Raw genomic sequence first — 22,050 nt, forward strand, 5'->3', positions numbered from 1 at the left:
GGAGCCTGTGTGTATTTTGCCATCAGCTATCTTCAAGTCCAAGCCCAAGAGAGTGAAACACTGAAAGAAAGAAAGAAGTAATTCTTTCTCCTAAAGATCCCACATCTGCTTCCCTAGTCTCAATTTCTTCTCTGAGGACCACCCTGATGACTTCAGGGGAGACCCTCATTCCCAACCTACAGAGACCACACGTAGCCTTACACTAAGGCATCAAGAAGTTACGACAGAATATGCTGCAAAAAACCCACTAGCTACACAACAGATACATATGCACAGCGATGATCATCCTGTTACACAAAACACATAACTCACTGTCAGTAATGAATGGAAACCTCTCACCTGAGTACTCTAATTTCCTAACTGGTAAGGAAAAACCTGGTAAGTCTAGATTTATCAGAAAAACTTTCATTGGGTTCCTCTGAACAAAAAATGTGAATATAGGATATGCTTTGTAAAAAACAGAGGACAATACAAAAACTAAGTGTTGTTTGTCAGTGTTATCAGTGAGGACTCAGTCACTTGGTGTGTGGTCTTAGGCAAGTCATTTCATTTAACCTAATTTTTTTCTTTTTCTCTTGTGAGAATTAAATGAGATAGTAAACTTTTAAAAATCTTCCTTTTTAAAAAAAATAAAATAAAATCTACTATGTTAATATGATGCACTAAGAAGAAGACAATGCCATTTTGGTGGTATTCTTGCTCAAAATGCATTATCTCAGTCAAGATAATGAGAAAATATCACACAAATAAAATTGAGGGACATACTACAATGTTTGACCAGCACTCCTCAAAAGTGTCAAGGTTAGGGGTGCCTGGGTGGCTCAGTGGGTTTAGTGTCTGCCTTTGGCTCAGGTCGTGCTCCCAGGGTCCTGGGATCGAGCCCCGCATCAGGCTCCCTGCTCAGTGGGGAGCCTGCTTCTCCCTCTCCCTCTGCTCCTCCCCCTGCTCACTCTCTCTCTCTCTCTCTCTCTCTCGGTCAAACGAACAAATAAAATCTTAAAAAAAAAAGTGTCAAGGTTACTGAGAGACGAAGAAAGAGGAACTGTTACAGACTGGAAGAGACTAAGAAGAAATAACTAAATGTAAGATTATAGATAGGATACTGAAACAGAAAAAGGACATCAGTTTGAAATGGTTGGCATACAAATAAAGTGTAGGTTTAGTTAATAACACTGTGACTGATGCCAATTTCCTATTCTTTTTTAAAATTTAAGAATAAATATTCAAATAACCTTTGCTTCTAAATAATTAATTTTCTCAAACACCTCCAACACCTCTGGCCCAGACAGATCAATGTAAATGTATAAAAATACAAATGTACATACCAAATTCTAAAACTGATGAAAACAGCATTACTCACCACCTCACACTTACACCATGAACTCTTCACATTTCAAATATGCTACTAGTTCTGACTGAACCAGAAGAGAAATCTTCTTTAAACCCTAGGACCTGATCCTACACCTGGGTCATGGCCTCCTATTTTGCTTCTTGTGACGGTAGTAAAAGAAGAACAATCCGATATTTTTCCCTACAAACAACTTCTCACTGTTATCAAGAATACACAGCTTGGTATATAAGAAGCGTTCAGCGAATACCTGACAAAGTGTTCCGTTGGCCTGGTTCTTCTTATATATCCCTATTTTGTCACATTCATCTCAATATATTTAGGAAAGAAGGAAGGGGATGTGAGAAAGCAGTATGAAACACAGGTAGATGAGGAAGAAATATAATTTTCTTCCCCCTGCTCTAGCCTCTGTAGATAATGGAGTTCCCTGAAACCAAGTTAAGGACTTCTTACGCCCCCAAAATCACAGGGCAAGGAAACTGCACAAAACCACGCCGAGGTAAGGTGCTGCTGGAGGCACACACACCTGTAAGCGTGATGTCGTCGTCGTCGTCATCTATGATCTCCTCTTCAGCGACATCCAGGGAGCTCTCTGTAATCATGTCATTGGGCTCTTCCACACAGGCTAGACCTGCGTAACTATTGAGAATGTCAGCACCAGGAACATGCTCCACAATTACGGCAGGAAAAATAGCTGGGTCACCAAGCTGGGAGGGGTGAGGGAGAAAAAAGGATTAACAAAGTGTTTGCTTTTGTTAAATACAACCAAAAAATACATCAATTTAGCTTTTCTATCATCAGCTACTTAAATCTTGACAGTCTTTCTGGGCTGCAGAGAATATATATCTATTAAGACCAAATAAAACTTTTATTATCAACCTTGGGTCTTAACAACCAAGTTTTCATTGGAAAATCCTATAAAAGCATACTTTTAAACCACATTAAATTAAAAAAATGCTAATATTGGGGCGCCTGGGTGGCTCAGTCGTTAAGCGTCTGCCTTTGGCTCAGGTCATGGTCCCAGGGTCCTGGGATCGAGCCCCGCATCGGGCTCCCTGCTCGGCGGGAAGCCTGCTTCTCCCTCTCCCACTCCCCCTGCTTGTGTTCCCTCTCTCGCTGTGTCTCTCTGTCAAATAAATAAATAAAATCTTAAAAAAAAAAAATGCTAATATCATTAATTCATAAAAAGTGGCATACAACAAATGAAATGTACAATTACATAAAATCTCAACAGAAGTTTGACAGGAAAAAACCACAGAAGCTTAATAAATATTACATTGTCACTGGCACATAGCCTGTGTTTAACAGTAGCTTTTGACTCAAATGGGAAAATTAACTTTCATTTTCTATCCAGTCATAAGATCGCAAAATTTTTGATCATGTCTATTGCTATCTTTCTATATTATGATTTCTATTTTTTCTGATTTGATAGTGGTAGACATTCCTCCTTTAACCCTAAATAATTCAGTGTATATTTCCTAAATACATGAATATTACCTTATATACAGAGTACAATTAACATATTTGTAGCATTGCACACTGAGGTTAAATGCGACTTCTATCCTAAGAATTTAACTACTTCAATTAAACATTAAGATATCACTATCTGTGCTAAACATACTATCTGTGCCTTCAAGAATGCTATGCTCTGAAATTTATGGTTAATAACCCTAGAACATATTTGGATCATTTTAATCCAAAATGTTTCTTCCTATTTCAGAAAAGAGGAAGTTAGAAGTAACTGACTCCCCAAATCGTAAGTTTTAAAACAGAAAGTAGGAGGCTCACACATTGCACTGTAAAACACACATACACACACACACACACACGAGAGGAAGTCTATACAATGGCCAAGGCAAAGCATAGTCATTGGGCTTTCCTTTTCTCTTTTTTATTTTTTATTTTTTTAAGATTTTATTTATTTATTTGTCAGAGAGAGAGCACACAAGCAGGGGGAGCAGCAGGGAGAGGGAGAAGCAGGCTCCGCACTGAGCAGGGAGCCCGATGTGGGGCTGGATCCCAGGACCCTGGGATCATGACCCGAACTGAAGGCAGACACTTAACCATCTGAGCCACCCAGGCAACGCCCCTTTTCTCTTTTTTTAAGAGGTGAATGCTGCACATGCAATCCAACCTAGCATGAACATGTGCTTATTGAAACACTACTTCTCTCGTAAGAGCTCAAGGTTAAGCCCCTAGTCTTCTAATGAGGCCGGGCCCAGAACTGAGTTAATTTTCACATGATTTCATTTTATGCTGCAACAACTCTATGTACCAGGTAAGAATAGAGCTTATCACCTCTATCCCTTGGCAGAGGAAGAATTAGATTAAGAAATTTACCCAAGGTCACCCATGAAGTCAGAGACAGAGGCATGTCAAAGCAACTCCCAAGAGCAGTCCTCACCCAAATGAAACCAAACCTACTTGGCTCCTGAAATTTGGGGTAGTGAGTGTTAAGGGTAAGGATATTACAAGGCATATCTCCAAAATTTTATCTAAATCAACATAGTTCTCGAGTTTCAAATAACTACAGATATTTGTTACCATTTTCTTCCTTGTTCTATTCTACTCACCAGTAAGTGAACTGGAGGAAATGATTACTCTATTCTCCAGAATTTCTAGGTCTCAGGAACACGCTGTTGTAACAGTAATCAATGCTACTTCTCCATCAGTGTCCCTTCCCAGAGACAAACCCTGCTACCAGTTTCTTTGTTCCCTAATAGAGACAGTCTATGTATAATAAAGCTTATTTCAATTTGCTTTATTTTTTAAAGATTTTATTTATTTGACAGAGAGAGAGACAGCGAGAGAGGGAACACAAGCAGGGGGAGTGGGAGAGGGAGAAGCAGGCTTCCCGCGGAGCAGGGAGCCGGACGTGGGGCTCGATCCCAGGACCCTGGATCATGACCTGAGCCGAAGGCAGACGCTTAACGCACTGAGCCACCCAGGCACCCCTCAATTTACTTTAAATAATAACTTTTAATTTCACTTCAAAGATTTTAATAACTTATAAACCGTTTATTAAGAAAAATGTTAACCGTAACAGAGCAGGAAAATTAGTTTCCTTTGAAGTAAAAAAACTTAAGAATAAAAGGAGAAAAAAAAACGGTAAAAAAAAGAATGAAAAGGGACACATGGTTCTGAGATTTAGAAGGTAGCAACATGTAAAAAAGACTGTGAACCATAAGACCTCTGGCATTCTCCAATCCTACTGTCATTTTCCTCACTTTATCTATTTAGATTTTTATTTATTTGAGAGAGAGAAAGAGAGAGAGCATGCACAAGCAGGGGGAACGGCAGAGGGAGGAGAAGCAGACTCCCCGCTGAGGAGGGAGCCCAGTGCGGGGCTCAATCAAAGGACCCTGGAATCATGACCTGAGCTGAAGGCAGATGCTTAACTGACTGAGCCACCCAGATGCCCCTATTTTCCTCACTTTAAATGAAAGAAGAGCACTAGCTGATCCTAAGGGCACTTCCAGGTTTTGTTTTGTTAAGATGTATTAAGGCATGGATGCTAAAACTAAGTATGTAACGTTACAATAGAAGAGATTCATTCTTATGGACTAAATGGGGGGGCTAGCATGCACAGGGGCCACCTACCTGTTGCCTCTGCTAGTGCTATTAACTAACATTTATTAGCACCTAACATGCACCAGGTATTCTGCTCATTGCTTTATTTATATGAATTACTACCTTATTTAATCATCTCAAAATCCTATGAGGGAGATACACTGGATTATCTGTTTTCTACATGTGAAAACACAAGCTCAAGGGGAAGGGAAATAATTTACCACAAGTCATATGGCTAGTAAGTGGTAGAACCTTAGCTGAACTGGACTCTAAGGTCTATGTTCTTTGCCTGTACACCATTATGGTCAGCCTTAAACATGGTGCCATTTTGTTTCACTGACATATTTACTTGGCTCTGTTTAAAAAAACAAAAAAGGTAAGGGGCTGTGCTGTGTTTAAGGTATGACTTTCTATATCATCATTTGCAGGGCTTCTCCAATCTGAGTCTATTATGAACTTTGTCGTGGGCCATAGACAGGAACTTCCCGGATCACTCCTGACTTAGCCATGCTTTCTCTAAGGTACTCGCTCCTTTCATGAAAAGCATGGGCTACTCTTATCTATTCCACTGAAATGGAGATGTATATTCAAAGCTGTTCATCTCTAATTTCTCCAGGGTGCTTTTAAATCATATACAACAAACAGACCAACTCTACATGTCAGGTAACAGGCCTGAATCTGTATATACAAAATACATCTAGGAAACCTCTCTCAGGTATGGAAAGAATCTCCCCCCTCTATTAACATAAATGGAAGGAAAATACACACTCCAGAAACTCAAGCTCCTGGTCTGGGCTCGTGTTAAATTCCTGCCTTTTATACTGATTGACTAGCAACTAACTGGCTCAAGTCTGAGTTACCAGTAACCTAAAACTTTTATAACCACACATTCTAAAATTCCTGATTGAGAAATGGTTCCCAACCTCTTAAATGAAGGCACGGCAAAATTTCAAATGTTAAATTTTCTTAGATTTACATTTTAAAAATGAATAAAATACTGGGACTTACTAGTTCGCTAGGGCTGCTGTCACCAAGTACCACAGACTGGGCAGCTAAAAACAACAGAAATCTGTTGTCTCACAGTCCTGGAGGCTGGAAATCTGAAATCGAGGTGTTGGCAGGGTAGTTCCTTCTGAGGGCTTTAAGACAGGGATCTGTGCCAGGCCTCTCTCCTTGGCTTATAGATGACTGTCGTCACGTTCACATGGTGTTCTCCCCTGTATGTGTCTGTGTCCAAATTTTCTCTTCTCATAAGGACTCTGATCACATTGGATTAGGGGCCTATTCTACTCTAGTATAACCTCATCCTAACTTATTACATATGTAGCAACCCTGTTTCCAAATAAGGTCACATTCTGAGATTTGAGGCCTTAGCATTTCAACATATGAATTTGGGGAGGTGGGGTACAGAGAGCAATTCAACCCATAGCAGGATCCAATTTAATTTAGCTTTAAGTTTATCATTTGACAGTTGGCTCCCTCTACCCAAAACAACTTTGCTAGCTTGTGGCAATTAAGATTATATATTCTTGTTACTATTTCTAAATTGAAGCTCGGCATTATTCTTTAAGTTTCTTTGCTGAAGACCACCAAATCTTATCCACCTCAGTTTTTCCCACATCATTTCAACCAGAACCTTCCCAAGATTTATTTAAAAGATGAACTTCAGGGGCCCCTGGGTGGCTCAGTCGTTAAGCGACTGCCTTCGGCTCAGGTCATGATCCTGGAGTCCCGGGATCGAGTTCCACATCGGGCTCCCTGCTCAGCAGGGAGTCTGCTTCTCCCTCTGACCCTCCCCCCTCTCATGCTCTATCTCATTCTCTCTCAAATAAAAATAAAATAAAATAAAAAAATCTTTAAAAGATGAACTTCAGGAAGGCCACAGCTACTCATAAAACGGCCATATCCTCATAGTCAGCAATACGATCTGTTACCTCCTTTTAAGAAATGAAGGTGTCAACACTTTGTTGATGTCCTAATAAAAATACTATGTTTCATTTGGTTGGCTACTTAAAAAAAAAAAAAAAATCTCCAAATATCTCTAAAACCTCTCTTTGTTTAAATAATCATCTTCTCTTCAGTATCTTTTAGCTGAATCAGGGAACCCCAGTTAAATCTACCAATGGTTATCAATGCTGACTACACACTGGGAAACACCTAAAAATATCAATACTTGACCCTATATGGGAGCAAACAAGTCAGAACATCTGGGGATGTGACCAGGGCCATGTTATTAAAGTTCCTTGGATGGTTCTAACGTGCATGCAGGGTTTAGAACCATTACTCTAAAGAATTACGAAATTCAAAACTACATTCCCTAAACAGAGTTAACTTGATTTACACGAATGTCTGAAGTACTAGTAATCCAAAAAACAAAGTTACTTTATTATGACATCTTTTGGCACTTGCAGACTATTTTCCCATTTGTTTTTGTAACAGAACCAAAATAAATCACAAAATGATGGGTGGGAAGAGAGATGGAAGACTTCTTGGGATTATAATCTGTCAAAGAACAGAGTTTTCAAAGCCTCAGTTTCTATAAGCAAATTAAACTGTAGTGATAAGCTTTCAACCACTGTGTAACTTTACAGAGGGTCTTAACTCCAGAGAGAAAAATACATACCAGTTTTCCTTTCTATTAATTTCAGGTAAATTTAACACATGTGTTGAAAGCAAAACTTTAACAATTTTTTTTAGCAGCTACAATAAAAATCAAACCAAGTTCTGGCACGAAAGAGTTCCCCAAATTTCAACACTGTCCACTATATAGTTGCCTTCTGTTGTGGTTGATGATATATGTGGCAATACCATCAAGTTAAAAAGAGAAGGAAAAGTGACCAATCTGTAAACAGCAATGTATGTTGCTACCCTCACTAGGCTTGCTTTTTCCTCAGTATACCACAATCCAAGGCCCTAAGAGAGTATTTAAGAAAGTATGGACCATTATTCCAACTATATGAAGTAAGTTTATTTAACAAGTCTTTGGTTATAAACCAAAACAAGCAAAAAAACAACACAAAAGAACTTGCAAATAACTTGTTTGCCAAGGTTCCCTGACAGCAGAGCTCAATCTGTTAACATGGTTGCTGTGAAACATCCTGCCAAGATCCTCTATGAAATAGCTGAAAATGAAAGATCTATCAAACGTTTTCCTAAGAGAAAGACAAGTTAAAAACAGTCTTTAAAAACTTACCCATGCAGGTACTCTTTTTTTTTTTTTTTTTCAAAGATTTTATTTATTTATTTGAGAGAGAGAGAGAGAATGAGAAAGAGAGCACATGAGAGGGGGAAGGGTCTGAGGGAGAAGCTGACTCCCTGCCAAGCAGGGAGCCCGATGCGGAACTCGATCCCGGGACTCCAGGATCATGACCTGAGCCAAAGGCAGTCACTTAACCAAATGAGCCACCCAGGCGCCCGCAGATACTCATTTTTTTAAAATAGGTGCAAAATGAGCACATTTTCAAGTATTTACACTATCACTTTGCCACAAGACAAGGCAACACCAAGGGTGGGGTGGGGCGTCCCTCTTCCCATAATCTTCAGGAGCTTCCCCACCCGAAGGCGACTCCAAGAAACATACACACTAAACAGTGTTCACTTGCTATGTCTTGACGCATCTTTGAGAACAATTCCTGTGCCTTCTCTTCTGATCAGAATGCTGCCCCAAAGCCTCATCCTACAAAGGCACTGCTTTGAAAGTATTTCCTTCACCTTTGATTTAAAAAACAAAAACAGAAAACCAAAAACCCAACACCTCAGTCTATCAGGACACCATCAGACAATATTTGCCATGCAGCAAATGCACTAAAAATACACCTGGTAAAAAAAGGATGTAATAGTAAGTGTTCAAGCTCTAGAGTTAGAATGACCCTTATTTACAGCTAGACTGCCCCGTGCCCTGGGTATTTGAACTCCAGCAAAGTTTTTAGCCTCTCGAGGCTTTTGTGTTCATGTCTATCTAAATGAGTTGTTGTAAGAATTCAATGATACGACATGTAAATACATCACTTGTTCTACTGCATGGCATAGAGTAATCATTCAATAAAACAATTTGATGATAAAGTGCCTCAACAGTTGACTTAGATAGAAATAAACACTCTTAAAATTTGGCTTACTACTTACACACATGTATCAAATCATCACCTTGTACACTTAATGTTTTATATAAATTACATCTCAATAAAGCTAGGAGGAAAAACACAATCTTACATTGACAGGCATGATTTTTTTTTGGTTTTTGTTTTGTTTTTAATTAGGAAGTCCTTCCAGAAAAGTGGTAAACACAGCTCAACCATTTAGTCTCAGCAACGACCATTTGCACTTGAACGAAAAGCAAAAGCTGAAACATACCTGTTCAACTTTGTGACAACTGATCAAACTGTACACTTATGATCTGTGATAAATATTTTTGTATGTATTCAACACTTCAATAAAAAGTCTAAAAAGCAGAGGTCCATCTGACGGGGGAAACGGAACTTTAAAGGGTCTCTAGTTCTCACAGCGCGGAGCACTATTCTGAGGCACAGGTATTGGAACCAGGTCAAATACTACGACGGTAGTTTATTCCCTCATATAAACCATAATAAAATTAAAGGAAACCTTTAGACATGGCACATCTAGGTGGATGTACACACATGAAATTAGGGTGACTGGTGAACAAAATGAATTAAAATTAAAAATCCTTTAAACAAGCTCCCATGGTGCATTTAAAAAAATTGTTTGGGGAAATAGATTAATACCTGAACACATTTGTATTCCAAGAGTAAAAAACATTATCGTCCCCTTTCCATAGAGCTCCCCTACCTCATAACTACTACTGTTACCAATTTTCAAAATACATTCTGAATGATTTCTGGAATTGCTCGATTACATAAAAAAAAGAGGATTGTGCAATAGATCTCTGAGGCTCAGCACAAAGTTTTTGTGAAGGCTTCCTCACAACCAAATTCTCTGCATACTTTAAAAAAAATCTGTCATTAAAAGCTTCATTATCCGCAAATGAGACTACTTCTGTTGACTAACACAAGCTCTCTTTACATGAGCTTATCCATCCTTATTTTAAAAGAAAATGAGAAGGAGTTTTAGCAAACAAGCAGAAAAGTCTATGTAGCTGTAGTACATGCTGCCCCACACATCTAACTTCTGAAACACAGGTTTCCTGGCCCAAAGTGTAGTACCCGGATCTAGTTTTTAAAGATTTTAATAATGTAAATGTATTTGGGAGAAAGTGAAAATCCTACTTAGGTATAATCGCTATAAACGACGATGGACTTAATATTCTTCCAGATTCTCTTTTCCTCCGAGGTTCTTTTCCTCTCTTGCGTCTCTCCCAGCATAATGATAAGAGCTTGGGCTTTTTCAAATCAAAGACTTCAACTTCAGTGCAGGTGCTGCGGCATTCTACAGTAGTGTTTCTGGGCAACATTCATCTCCTCATTTAGCCTCTCCGAGATGCCTCCTTACCAAGGCTCTCCTTATTCATAAAATGAGGATAACAATAGTTGCCACACAGTACAGGGTTATGGAGAGGATCGAAAGAAAATATGCGAGAACACTCTTTGTGAAGACTGTGTATCCTGGGCAGCTGTCTTAACTTGGGCTCCAATAATACTCTCCTCCTTTCTTCTAGAAATTCTAAAAGGTCTGTTCAATTTGTGTCGACACATCCTCTAGAGAAAATATTCTGTCCTAGTCAGAATGACTAAAAATAAAATAATTAGAAAGAAACAGCAAGGAGCAAAACATTTTTAAGTCAACTGCATCCAGGTGTGACAACCAAAACCAGCTGAAAAGTAGATCATTTAAAACAGACTCTTTAAAAGTTGAAGGAAAAATATGTGTATTTTTGAAAGAAAATCTAGAGAATCCGAGGTTTACTGATCTTGACTTTCTAGTCTGGAGAATCACTTGTCTTTCTTTTATAAACTATAGGTAAAATGTTTTAGCGGAGGCTCAGAGTCTCATGGCAAAAATCTTAGATGGCTTTCTATAGACACCACTGTATATAAAGGAAAATGTAATTATCAAGCCAGAGAAAAAGAAGGAAGCTCACAACTAGAGGTAATTTTCATCTTTGAGGAGTAGCCTTTGGATAAACTTCTATGAATTATTTTTTTAATTTTTTTTCTAAAGATTTTATTTATTTATTTGACAGAGACACAGCGAGAGAGGGAACACAAGCAGCGGAAGTGGGAGAGGGAGAAGCAGGCTTCCCGCAGAGCAGGGAGCCCGATGTGGGGCTCGATCCCAGAACCCTGGGATCATAACCTGAGCCAAAGGCAGATGCTTAATGACTGAGCCACTCAGGCGCCCCTATGAATTATTTTTTTTAAACCAACATCATGTAATTTAGGAAAATCAATTTAAAAAAAAGAAAAAAATGTATATTGCTCATAGGACCTGTCAGAGGTAAGGGACAATAAATATTAGCTCTTATATTTAAACAAAATATCCATTTTGGGATTAACCTATTGTTCATGTGTGTGCTCACATTCTGCCAGGTTTTGGTATCAGTGATATGCTGGCTTTGTAACGATGAATTAGGAAACTTTTCTCTCTGAACTGAAACTGTTTAAATGATTCATTCAAGTTTAAAATAACACCCATGAAACTCTTTGGGCCTACCAGTTTTATGCATGTGGGGATTATTCCTGGCAATCTCCTCAGTTTTGTTACTCGTGCATTTTCATTTTAAACAGAACACCAAATATTCATTACTACCATTCTAAAAACTTAATACTTCAATGCGCTCGCTCAAGTGATGTATCAAATCCCCATAGAGTTCTGCAATTATCTCTTAACAGAAATATAAACAAATCAACCAAGTACTGTCAAAATTAATGAGTATAGAAATGAAGAGCTAATAATTAAGACAAATTATCCACTGATCCTCTGAAACAATGTTATTACATCAGAATTGGGATCCAAATATCTTTAGTGAATAGGGTAGGTTATTTTGAACAGTACCCTGGGTGCCTTTGCAACTCTGCCTTAGGAATCTATTACGAGATTCTAAAATAGTTATTCTAGCTATCTAGGAATAAATGAGATAATATTCTACAATAGGAAATAGAAGAGTATTTCCATCACAGAATGATTTGTGGGAATCAAAGTATATGTGGAAAAGACACTGTCAACTATAAAGGGCTCTACGAAATGTTAGGAAATATATTTACACTTCACTCATGACTAGAGCAGGCAATGTATTCTTGGCATGGAGGTTAACTTGCAAAGAAGCATCTGGGCACAAAATTGAAATATATGCTTCTATCATATCAGTCCCCTCACTTCCCACTGGCTCTCCTTCTTCAATATCCTAGGTTTTTTATGGACTGTGTATTTTTTATAAACATCATGATGTAGATAAATATTATGTTATAGCCAATGGCTTTAGTGTAAGAGAAAAAGGATTCAAATCTCTGGAAATTAGCACAGTTTGCAAAGTACTTTCTTAATCGGATTAAGAAACTCACCACAGTGCTGTGTAAAATGTTGTCCTCCAGTCTCTGTCTTTGAGAGTTCAATAAAATGATCAATAAAATTAAAACAACGTGGTATTCCTAATGTGGTGGTGGGAGTGAAGCAGCTACTAGGTTGAGTACTTGATATGGCTTATCCCAGTCAATCCCCACAGCACTGTGCTCTTTTATTGACATTGGTCAACCAGCTAGGAAGAGGCAGAGCTGAAACGTGAACCCAGGCAATCTGACTCCCAACTCCACAAGATTAATCACTAGGATAGGCTACAAGAGTATAGGATCCTATAGATAAATTATGGTCATAATAAAAGTTTCATCTCAGTTATAAAGCTTGGAGATTCATATATATATATATACATATATATATGAATAAATATATATATATACAAATATATATGAACGAAGTTTATTTCTGTTGGCCACAGCAGAGAGAGAAGCCTAGCTTCTCTCTTGCACAGCACCATGAAACATAGAAAGGTCTAAGTAAAATGGTCTGTTCTCCAGAATTCCCCCCAGATAATGTTTAAAATTCCACTGTAAATCCCTATGGAGTTGATTTGGCTAAATCTAATCCCAGTTTAGGTCTTTCATGACTGTTGGCCGCCTTTAGTCTTTGCCCAGATTTTTCTTTTTTTTAGCCAGGATAAATTACAACTTGGCCATGCATCTCAAAAAGTACAACAGTCACTAAAAACAACCTTGGTTTTCTTATTAGAGTGCTCACTTTAAAAGTTTAATACATTGGTGGGTTAAGAGGGTGTGTGTGTGTGGCCAAGTATGAACAGAATCAATTATGAGGTTTAAAAAAAAAAGGTAGATACGGGGAGGTACAGTAAATTTTAACCAGGTTTAAACGTTCAGTTACAAATCAACTAGATAACATCACAGCAGTCACTACCAGATTGATGTTTTAAACATGCAGATTCTATATAACTCAAAAAATTTAAGTGAAATCATAATTAAAGAGGAAATTCCTACTTCTAAAAGATGGACTTTGACAAGAATCTTATATAAATATGTAAGAATCATAGAATAAAATGAGGCAGACATTCCTGAATATAGACAGTTTAGCTACAACAAAGCCTTTTCCAGAATGGAAAAGTTACACTAGCCAATCATAGGCAATGACAGAAATTAGAATCACTCCAAAAAAACTGAACTACTCCAGGTCAAACTATGTCCAAACACACTTAACATTAAAGGACAGTGCTACCCCACAGAATTAATCTGCCGGATTTTCAAAATCCTGAATGACAAGTTTACTGGCTTATTCTAGAACCAAGCCAGCAAAGAAAAAATATGAAAACATTAAAAAAAAAAAAAAAAAAAAAAAGCTGAATGAATTTGTCTAACTGGTACTCAAATTATAAAAATTGACTTCATTACCTAATTTATCCCAAACAATTGAGTAATATAGAGTATGCAGTGGTACACAACAAACTTTAACACCTTTTCTTTAATTCAGATCATTAATATCAGCAACTGCCACATTTATTGACCACTTCCTTTGTGCTAAGCTCTTGTCAAATACATAAACACTGAATGCTCGTAACTTTGTAAAGTAATTCTTTCATTTTTGGTGAAGGAAATCAAAACTCAGTGAAATTTTAAAACTTGTCTGAAGTCACATATCTAGTAAGTGGTGGCTCCTGGTTCCCGAGCTGATACTCTTTAATGCCACATGTCATAGACTCTTAATTGATCAGAAATATCAATTTCCAGGATTCAATATTATGCTGAGGTTGTAGGCAGTTGATCTGAACGCACACAAATCAATCACTTTATAACAAACCATTTCCCAGGTAAATCTTCAATACCCAATTATTTCTGAACGTGCTTCCGTGTTGGGGCGGGGAAGGAGGTCAGAGCTACCAGGTCCTTGAGCTTCCCATGTGGTTACTCTCCTGAAGGTAAATGGAAGTTTTTCCTAAATCCCCTTGTTTTTGTTTTCCCCATACCAGGAAATAAAGTGGAGTGACAGAAGTGCCCAGTCATACAAAACATAAATTATAACAAATCTTTAAATTGTCACCTAAAATACCACTTTTTAGGAGAGGAAAATTCTCCTTCCCTCACTCCAGTCCCTACCCTACAATTCCAGGCCGACTTCCCTGATCCCGCCTCACAAGCTCAGTGCTCTTTCTCTCCATGTCTCATTAGGTGGGAACAGATGAAACAGATAAGCTCACAAATATATTACCAGTCATTACATTGTAATTCTTTCCAAAAAAAAAAAAAAAAAAGAACTGCCCTAATATTGAGAATTTTGGTTACTGTGTCAAAAAAAAAAAAGAAAAAAAAAAAGGAAAAAACTCTGCCTATATTCTAACTTATTTAATGTTAGGCATATCAGATTTATGGACATTATTTCAGGACATCACTTTGTTAAATTCACACTCTAACAAACCAGTAATAATCAGTTTTCTTTTTACTTTAGTAAACCAAAGGACATTAGCTTTTCACCGTTATTCCTGAAAGAGTGTTGAAGGTGACTCTGGCTTGGGAGAAAAAAAAAAGGCCAGTAACCCAGTAACACTATCTGTTCATATAATGACTTATCCTTCCTTATGTGTTATGTGTTAAGTAAAACAGAGAGGAGGCAAAATTTTTCAAGATCATGTAGCTAAACTGAGCTACATCAAAGATGTACTAATTTTCTTATTCACCCAGCAAGGTTGCTCTAGGTGACTGAGTACTTTCTGGGAGAACAGAGATGGTCAATGCCATCCCCGACAAAAAACTGACCAACACGAACTTCACTAAAAAAATAGTATTCTTTTGAAAAATACACAGAATGCATAAATACAATGTAGTATACCCAGACAATGGAATATTATTCAGCAATAAAAAGAATGAAGTACAGATACACGCTACAACATGGATGAACCTGGAAAACATTATGTTTAAGTAAAAGAAGTCAGCCTCTCAGAAGAGACCACATACTGCATGGCTCAATCTATACAAAATGTCCCAGAACAGGCAAATCCACGAGACAAAAAGTAGATTAGTGGTTGCCAAGGTGCGGGAATTGGGGAGAATAGGGCATGACTGCTAATAGATAACAGGTTTATTTTTGGGATAACAAAAATGTTACAATAGTGATTATGGTGATAGACGCACAACTCTGTTTATATACTAAAAATCACTGAATGGCAGTCTAAGTAGTTGAATTATATGGTATGTAAATTATATCTCAACAAAGTTGGGTTTTTTTTAAAGGTATACACAGGTATCAGGGCACAAAGACTGTCAATATGTAACTACATTAACAAACTAACTAGAATGTATAACATTTTCTTTTTGCTAAAATCATAAATGCAAAGAATAATAATTCTTCCACATTTAAAACCACTCTCTTACCACTTGCATGCATTGATAGCTGGCATTATTCAAATAGTCATTGTAGGCACAAGCTGGGTGACAGTTACCAGTTTTATCACTTACAAGCCAGTTGCTTTTCTTCTCTAAGCCTCACCTGACTCTTCTGTAAAGTAGAAATTAAAGTACCTACTTCCTAAGATTGTTTTAAGAATTAACAGGATAATCCTTGTAAAGTGCAGAGCACAGTGCACAGAACAAAATGCTCAATAAACACTAGTTACTAAAATTTATCACTAAACGTTTCTGGAACTCCTCTAGTCTATGTCCTACCCTCTGCAATGACTTCATCCATATTCATTTTTTCTTTGTTTACCTCTTAACTTTTAATTGGCCTTCTGCTCCTCAAAGGGCACCCTGCTTTTGCTGCCTCAACACCTCAGAATTTTGCTGGCATTAGTCTCAGACACTACTTTGTCTCCATAATCCTGTCGGTTGTGGTCTTCTGAACAGTCTGCAAAGAGTTGCTGCTGTCCAGGGCATCACCCTATCTTCCAGCAGGTGACAGGTGGAGATCTCAGCCTCCAACTTGACCGGATATTAAGCAAGGCCTTGTGCTCCTGGGTCTGGCGCTGCCTCTTTGCCCAGGTCTGGGACAGCTCTGACTCCAGGTGCAGCAGGACCCCACTGAGCTGCTCCATCTGCATCATGTGATGGGCCTCCACCTCCCTCAGGCTGTTCTCTAAGCTGGCCTTCAGGTTTCTCACCGAGTCCAGGTTCATCTCCATGGACTGGGCCATACATCTCAGCTCCGTGAGGATCATCTCAGCTGCTCCTATCTCAGCGGTAAGGTGACCACTGTGGTGCTTTCCTCAATCTGCTTGGACCAATACTTGTTCAGCTCCTCTCAGTTCTTCTGAGCCAGCTTATCATACGGGGCCTGGATGTCTGCCATGATCTTGCCGAGGTCCTGAGATTTGGGGGCATCCAACTCCACGGTCAACCCAGAGTTGGCAATTTGGTTTTTGTAGACCCCTTACTTCCTCCTCATGGTTCTTCTCCATGAAGAGCAGCTCTTGAGAACCTCGATCTCTGTCTCCAGCTCCAGCTGAGTGACAATGGTGTCATCAATGACCTTGTGGAGCCCCTGGAGAGCACTCTCCACAGATGGGTGCGTAGCCAGCTCCATCTTATACTTGACTCTGAGGTTATCAGCAGCAAGATGGGCACTGTCAATCTGCAGAACAATGTGGGCATTGTCCACAGATTTCCCAAAGACCTGAGCCCTCAGCAACTCCATGGTCTTGAAGTAATGCCCCCAGTCTCTGATCTGGGATCCCTTCTCCATGTATTCCCGGATTTTGATCTCCAGTCTCTGATTATCAGCCTTCAGGCTCCTCACCCTCTCCAGGTAGGAGGCCAGGTGATCATTCAGGTCTTGCTGGTCTCCTTCTCACCCTGGATCCCCCTCTGCGTGCCAGACCCCCAGCCATCCTAGTGGCCAGGCCTCTGGACCCCCAGCTACCCCATTAGCTGGTGGACTGGGACACAGAGATCCAGGAGCCTGAGCCCCCAGGTGTGTGCACAGATGCTGGCGGCTGCACTGCTGACCAGCGGGACCTGGTGGTTGGGCGATTACACAGAGCTCAGGGACCAACAGCTGGAGGTGAAAGTGGAGTGGGTGGTGAAGTTCATGCTGCTTGGGGAGAAAGACAAGAGGCCAGGACTCCGGCTCGGGCCACTCATCTATATTCATTTTAAAGACATTGTCATGTGGCCTGGTGTGATGATGGGGGACACTTAAAGAAAGACTGTAAAAGAGAATAATAGTAAGGTCCTCCTCCCCATGCCTACTCCTCCCTCATAATAACCATCGGCTCCCTCACTGCCAATAGTTGGCAGGGAGATAAGCCAGGCCACAGACTAGGTCATAGGCAAGGTAGCCCTTCACATAACCTGAAGAGGGCCTCAGACCTATTTAAAGTCAGACTTTTGCCAGGGCACCTGGATGGCTCAATTAAGCATCCAACTCTTGATTTCAGCTCAGGTCATGATCTCAGGGTTGTGAGACTGAGCCCCGCACCGGACCCCATGCTGGGCATGCAGCCTGCTTAAGATGCTCTCTCTCTCCCCCTCTGCCCCTGCCCTAATCCCCCAGGTTTCTCATTCTCTCTCTCAAAAACACAAAAACAAAAAACCCCCACAAAAAAACAAAGTCAGACTTTTCCCAAATATAAGCAGGTTTGTACTATGGGCTCTATGGCATAACCCCTTTGATGAAGGTTCCAAATGTATACAAAAGAAACTAGCAACCTCTGTACGTTAGTTTTCCAGAAGGCCAAACTTTCAATGGATCTGATAAGTCTGATCTGCCAAGACTAAAAAAGAAGGCAACAGGAACAGGCAGATTGTCCATATAACCAGGAGTTATATGTAAATAACAGAATTCCCTATGTCCATGCACAGGTTAGTATCATTATTCCAACTTCCTGTCCTCCACAATACTAGTGCTCAAGAAGTTACACACAAAACACTTCAACTCATTTCTTCTATTCTAATTTTAAGGTCCTCTTAATCCCTGACCTAACAGAATTGCTAAAAAATGGCCCGTTGGTGTGATCTATATTCTTATGTACATTTTCTCAATCTATAAAATACAACCTCATTCTCAAGATACAACCATGTCACAACTCCCTCTGCAACCTGAAGGAGTCTCCCATGAAACAGAAAAACTCTATATGGATATTTACTTATTTATAATTTCAACGATTTTTTTAAAGATTTTATTTATTTGACAGAGAGAGAGACAGAGAGCACAAGCAGGGGGAGCAGGAGAGGGAAAAGCAGGCTCCCTGCTGAGCAGAGAGCCCCATGTGGGGCCTCGATCCCAAGACCCCGGGATCATGACCTGAGCCAAAGGCAGGTGCTTAACCGACTGAGCCACCCAGGTGCCCCCAATGATAATTTTTGAAAGTTATCTGTGGTACAATACAACAGTTCTAAATACATAACAGAAAAAAGACTCCATGAAAATTTCTTTCTGGTCTTGGAATTGTGGTGATATGGCCACACTGCCCATGTAAATAAGTAAGAATGTGGACAAATAGGTCCCAGAAAAATATATACTGTAGTCGAGAGAGTTTGGGGCAGAACATTACCTCTCATTCGAAAGTCTTCTGATGTGATAGGGGCCATAACTGAGCACAGACATATCCCACATCATTTTACCAACACGATTAAGAGGAAGAAGAAAATCTTTAAGAAGACTCAACCAAACTAAAGGTATTATGAATGATGTTAAATGCTTTGGAAGATATTAAGGGGAGGGGGAAAAGTAATCCCTTTCTTCAAGTAGTTAGCATTTATCTGGGAAAAATCATTAATTTACATATGAAAATTTAACCTGGCAATGTGTGACAGTGACAATAAGTGATGTAGAAATAACAGGATAAACTTTGTTAATTCCTGAAGTAATGATTTTAGGATAAATTCCTGGAATTAGTAGGTCTTGTCCTAAGATCTTGAAAGAGATTAGAACTTAAGTAGGCAACGGGTATGAACGTGGGAGACCAAGCAGGAAGGCACTTGGGGAAATTATACAGTAGGCTGGCAAAATTAATGTAGTACAAGAAAGAAAAGAACATGAAACAGTCACACCATGGAAAGCTTCTAACCATAAGTTAAGGTGGTTAGATTGACTATATTGTCAAGAGAAATCCATCAAAGGTTTTGGTACATTCTACTTACTGTTCCAGAACACTTCTGCTCCTTCCATCTGTCAGATAAACTGAGCCTTCCTGCAAAATGCAGTTGTAATGTAACTTCCACAGTGAAGCTTTCCCAAAGTTAGAATGCAGTGATTCTCAAACACTGCCTGAGAATTACCGGGTATCTTGTTAAAAAGACGGCAAGGCACTGTTTATCCTTTAGCTTCCAGGAATCAACAGTCAGAGCAAACCAGTTTATACCCTAAGGAATGTCATAAGACCACCGTCTTATACTGTGATAGGATTCTAAAAAAATATTTTCACTTTCCCATGCTTGTCACCAAGCTTCTCCCTAGTGAGCTAAGTCTGTTAAGCATAAATAACTATGACTTGCTAGGTTCTACTTTTAGAACCAACAACTGAAAAAACATGTAATGATATGTCAAAATTACAAAATGCATTAAACTAGCAGCTGTTTTTCATTAAATTAACTTCTGGACTATAGGAGCACATAGTCAAGTTTCCTTCTCTTTAGAAACTTGTATCCACAGCCTTCAGAGTTCTTATTCTCATTCATTCCCCAGGCAAACACACCTGTTTAATAAGGTCAAACCAAGGCACCTTCAAATAAAAGTACACACTGCAATTCAATACTGACGGTGCTGCTCTCCCACAGAAGAGCTTCGTTCTCAGCTACAAATATTCCCAGTTTTAGGGGCGCCTGGGTGGCTCAGTTGGTTAAACGACTGCCTTCAGCTCAGGTCATGATCCTGGAGTCCCGGGATCAAGTCCCACATCAGGCTCCCTGCTCAGCGGGGAGTCTGCTTCTCCCTCTGACCCTCCCCCCTTTCATGCTCTCTCTCTCTCATATAAATAAATAAAAATCTTTAAAAAAAATATTCCCGGGGCGCCTGGGTGGCTCAGTTGGTTAAGCGACTGCCTTCGGCTCAGGTCATGATCCTGGAGTCCCTGGATCGAGTCCCGCATCGGGCTCCCTGCTCTGCAGGGAGTCTGCTTCTCCCTCTGACCCTCCCCCCTCTCATGTGCTCTCTCTCATTCTCTCTCTCAAATAAATAAAAATAAAATCTTTAAAAAAAATAAATAAATAAAAAATAAATAAAAATAAAATAAAAAAAAATATTCCCAGTTTTGAACAGACATCAAGGGCAGACTTGTAAAAGTGCCTTGTCAGCACCAATAATGTTGGTGTTTCCTTTCCAACACTACCATCCCCCCACACCCATCCTTGCCCAAAGGAGTTCTTCCTAGCAATTTTGAAAAGAGTACAAATCGATACAAGGGAAAATGATCAAGGTGGTGGCAACCAGACATTAACAGTGTGTCTTTAGATGACATTTATAACCACAGACCATAACTCAAAACAGGAAATGTTTTCTAATCTGGTGCCTGCAAACAGTGATTTTGTAAAGAACCAACCAAACCAATACAGGATCATAAAACAGAATTATGTTTTATAAGATTTTATTTACTGAGAGAGAGAGAATACGAGTGTGCACACGAGTGAAGGGAGGGGCAGAGGGAGAGGGAGAGAGAGAATCCTCAAGCAGACTCCCCACTAAGTGTGGAACCTGACATGGGGCTAGATCCCAAGATGCTGAGATCATGACCTGAGTCGAAATTAAGAGCGGGTTGCTCAACTGACTGAGCCGCCCAGGTGCCCCCAACAGAATTATTTTAAAAGACACAAATACTTTTTAAACTTGAAAAGTTAAAATCCCGGGGCGCCTGGGTGGCTCCGTCATTGAGCGTCTGCCTTCGGCTGGGGTCCTGATCCCGGGGTCCTGGGATCGAGCCCCACATCAGGCTCCCTGCTTGGCGGGAAGCCTGCTTCTCCCTCTCCCACTCCCCCTGCTTGTGTTCCCTCTCTCGCTGTCTCTCTCTCTCTGTCAAATAAATAAAATCTTAAAAAAAAAAAAAAAAAGAAGCTAATTCTAAAATTCATTCAAAACGCTATACCAATTTTTTTTTTTATGCAGGGGAGGGGGGATATCTTATCAGATGTCAAATCTTAAGTAATACTAATGAAAGCAAATGTGATACTGGCATAATAAAAACCAGTTAAATGGAATAAAATACACTAGCAAGTTCAAAACTAAAGTACATGTGGTAATTTAGTACATAACGGAAATGGCAGTCTTAGTGTGGAAATCATAAAATACACAACAAATCATGAAGAGCCAACATCCCCATTGGTGGGAGAAGGCAGCTGTCAGATCCCTACACCTCACATTTTATAAAAATATATCCCGTATGTACTGAGGAGTTAAACACATAAACTAGAAGAAAATATTAAAAGAATATTTAATAATATTAGGGTGAGGAAAGGTTTCCAAAACAGAAACAAAAAAATAAACAAACAAAAAAAGGAAATACTGGTAGATTTTATGACATATACAATTAAAATGCTATAGGGTACAAGATATCATATTGTTAAAAGATGATACCAGATAGGGACAACATATCTGCACTGTGTGTCACAAAGAAAGCTAACCATTAACTATACAATGAATGAGTGAGAAGACAATGCATTATCCATAATATATAAAGAACTACTGGACAAAAGAAGATTAATAAGTAATTCAAAGGAAATTCAAATGAACAATACATA

The 22,050-nt window shown here is 39.3% G+C and overlaps 1 protein-coding gene and 1 pseudogene across 7 annotated transcripts in view; both read right to left on the minus strand.

Moving 5' to 3' along the window:
* ELF1 (E74 like ETS transcription factor 1) overlaps window positions 1-22,050 on the minus strand; it is a 104,102-nt gene that overhangs the window by 20,636 nt on the left and 61,416 nt on the right. For 6 of the 7 annotated variants that reach the window (XM_032402913.1, XM_032402910.1, XM_032402911.1 and 3 more), the window contains one exon: window positions 1,875-2,055. In XM_032402913.1, coding sequence (XP_032258804.1) covers window positions 1,875-2,055 — 181 coding nt within the window. Of the gene's footprint in view, window positions 1-1,874; window positions 2,056-19,461; window positions 20,138-22,050 lie in introns of those variants that run through there. The other variant, XM_032402916.1, reaches the window with a different exon arrangement.
* LOC116631604 lies at window positions 13,747-17,742 on the minus strand (annotated as a pseudogene).

This window comes from Phoca vitulina, unplaced genomic scaffold (assembly GCF_004348235.1).
Source record: "Phoca vitulina isolate PV1807 unplaced genomic scaffold, GSC_HSeal_1.0 scaffold5, whole genome shotgun sequence".
In the NCBI taxonomy this organism is placed as follows: Eukaryota; Metazoa; Chordata; class Mammalia; order Carnivora; family Phocidae; genus Phoca; species Phoca vitulina.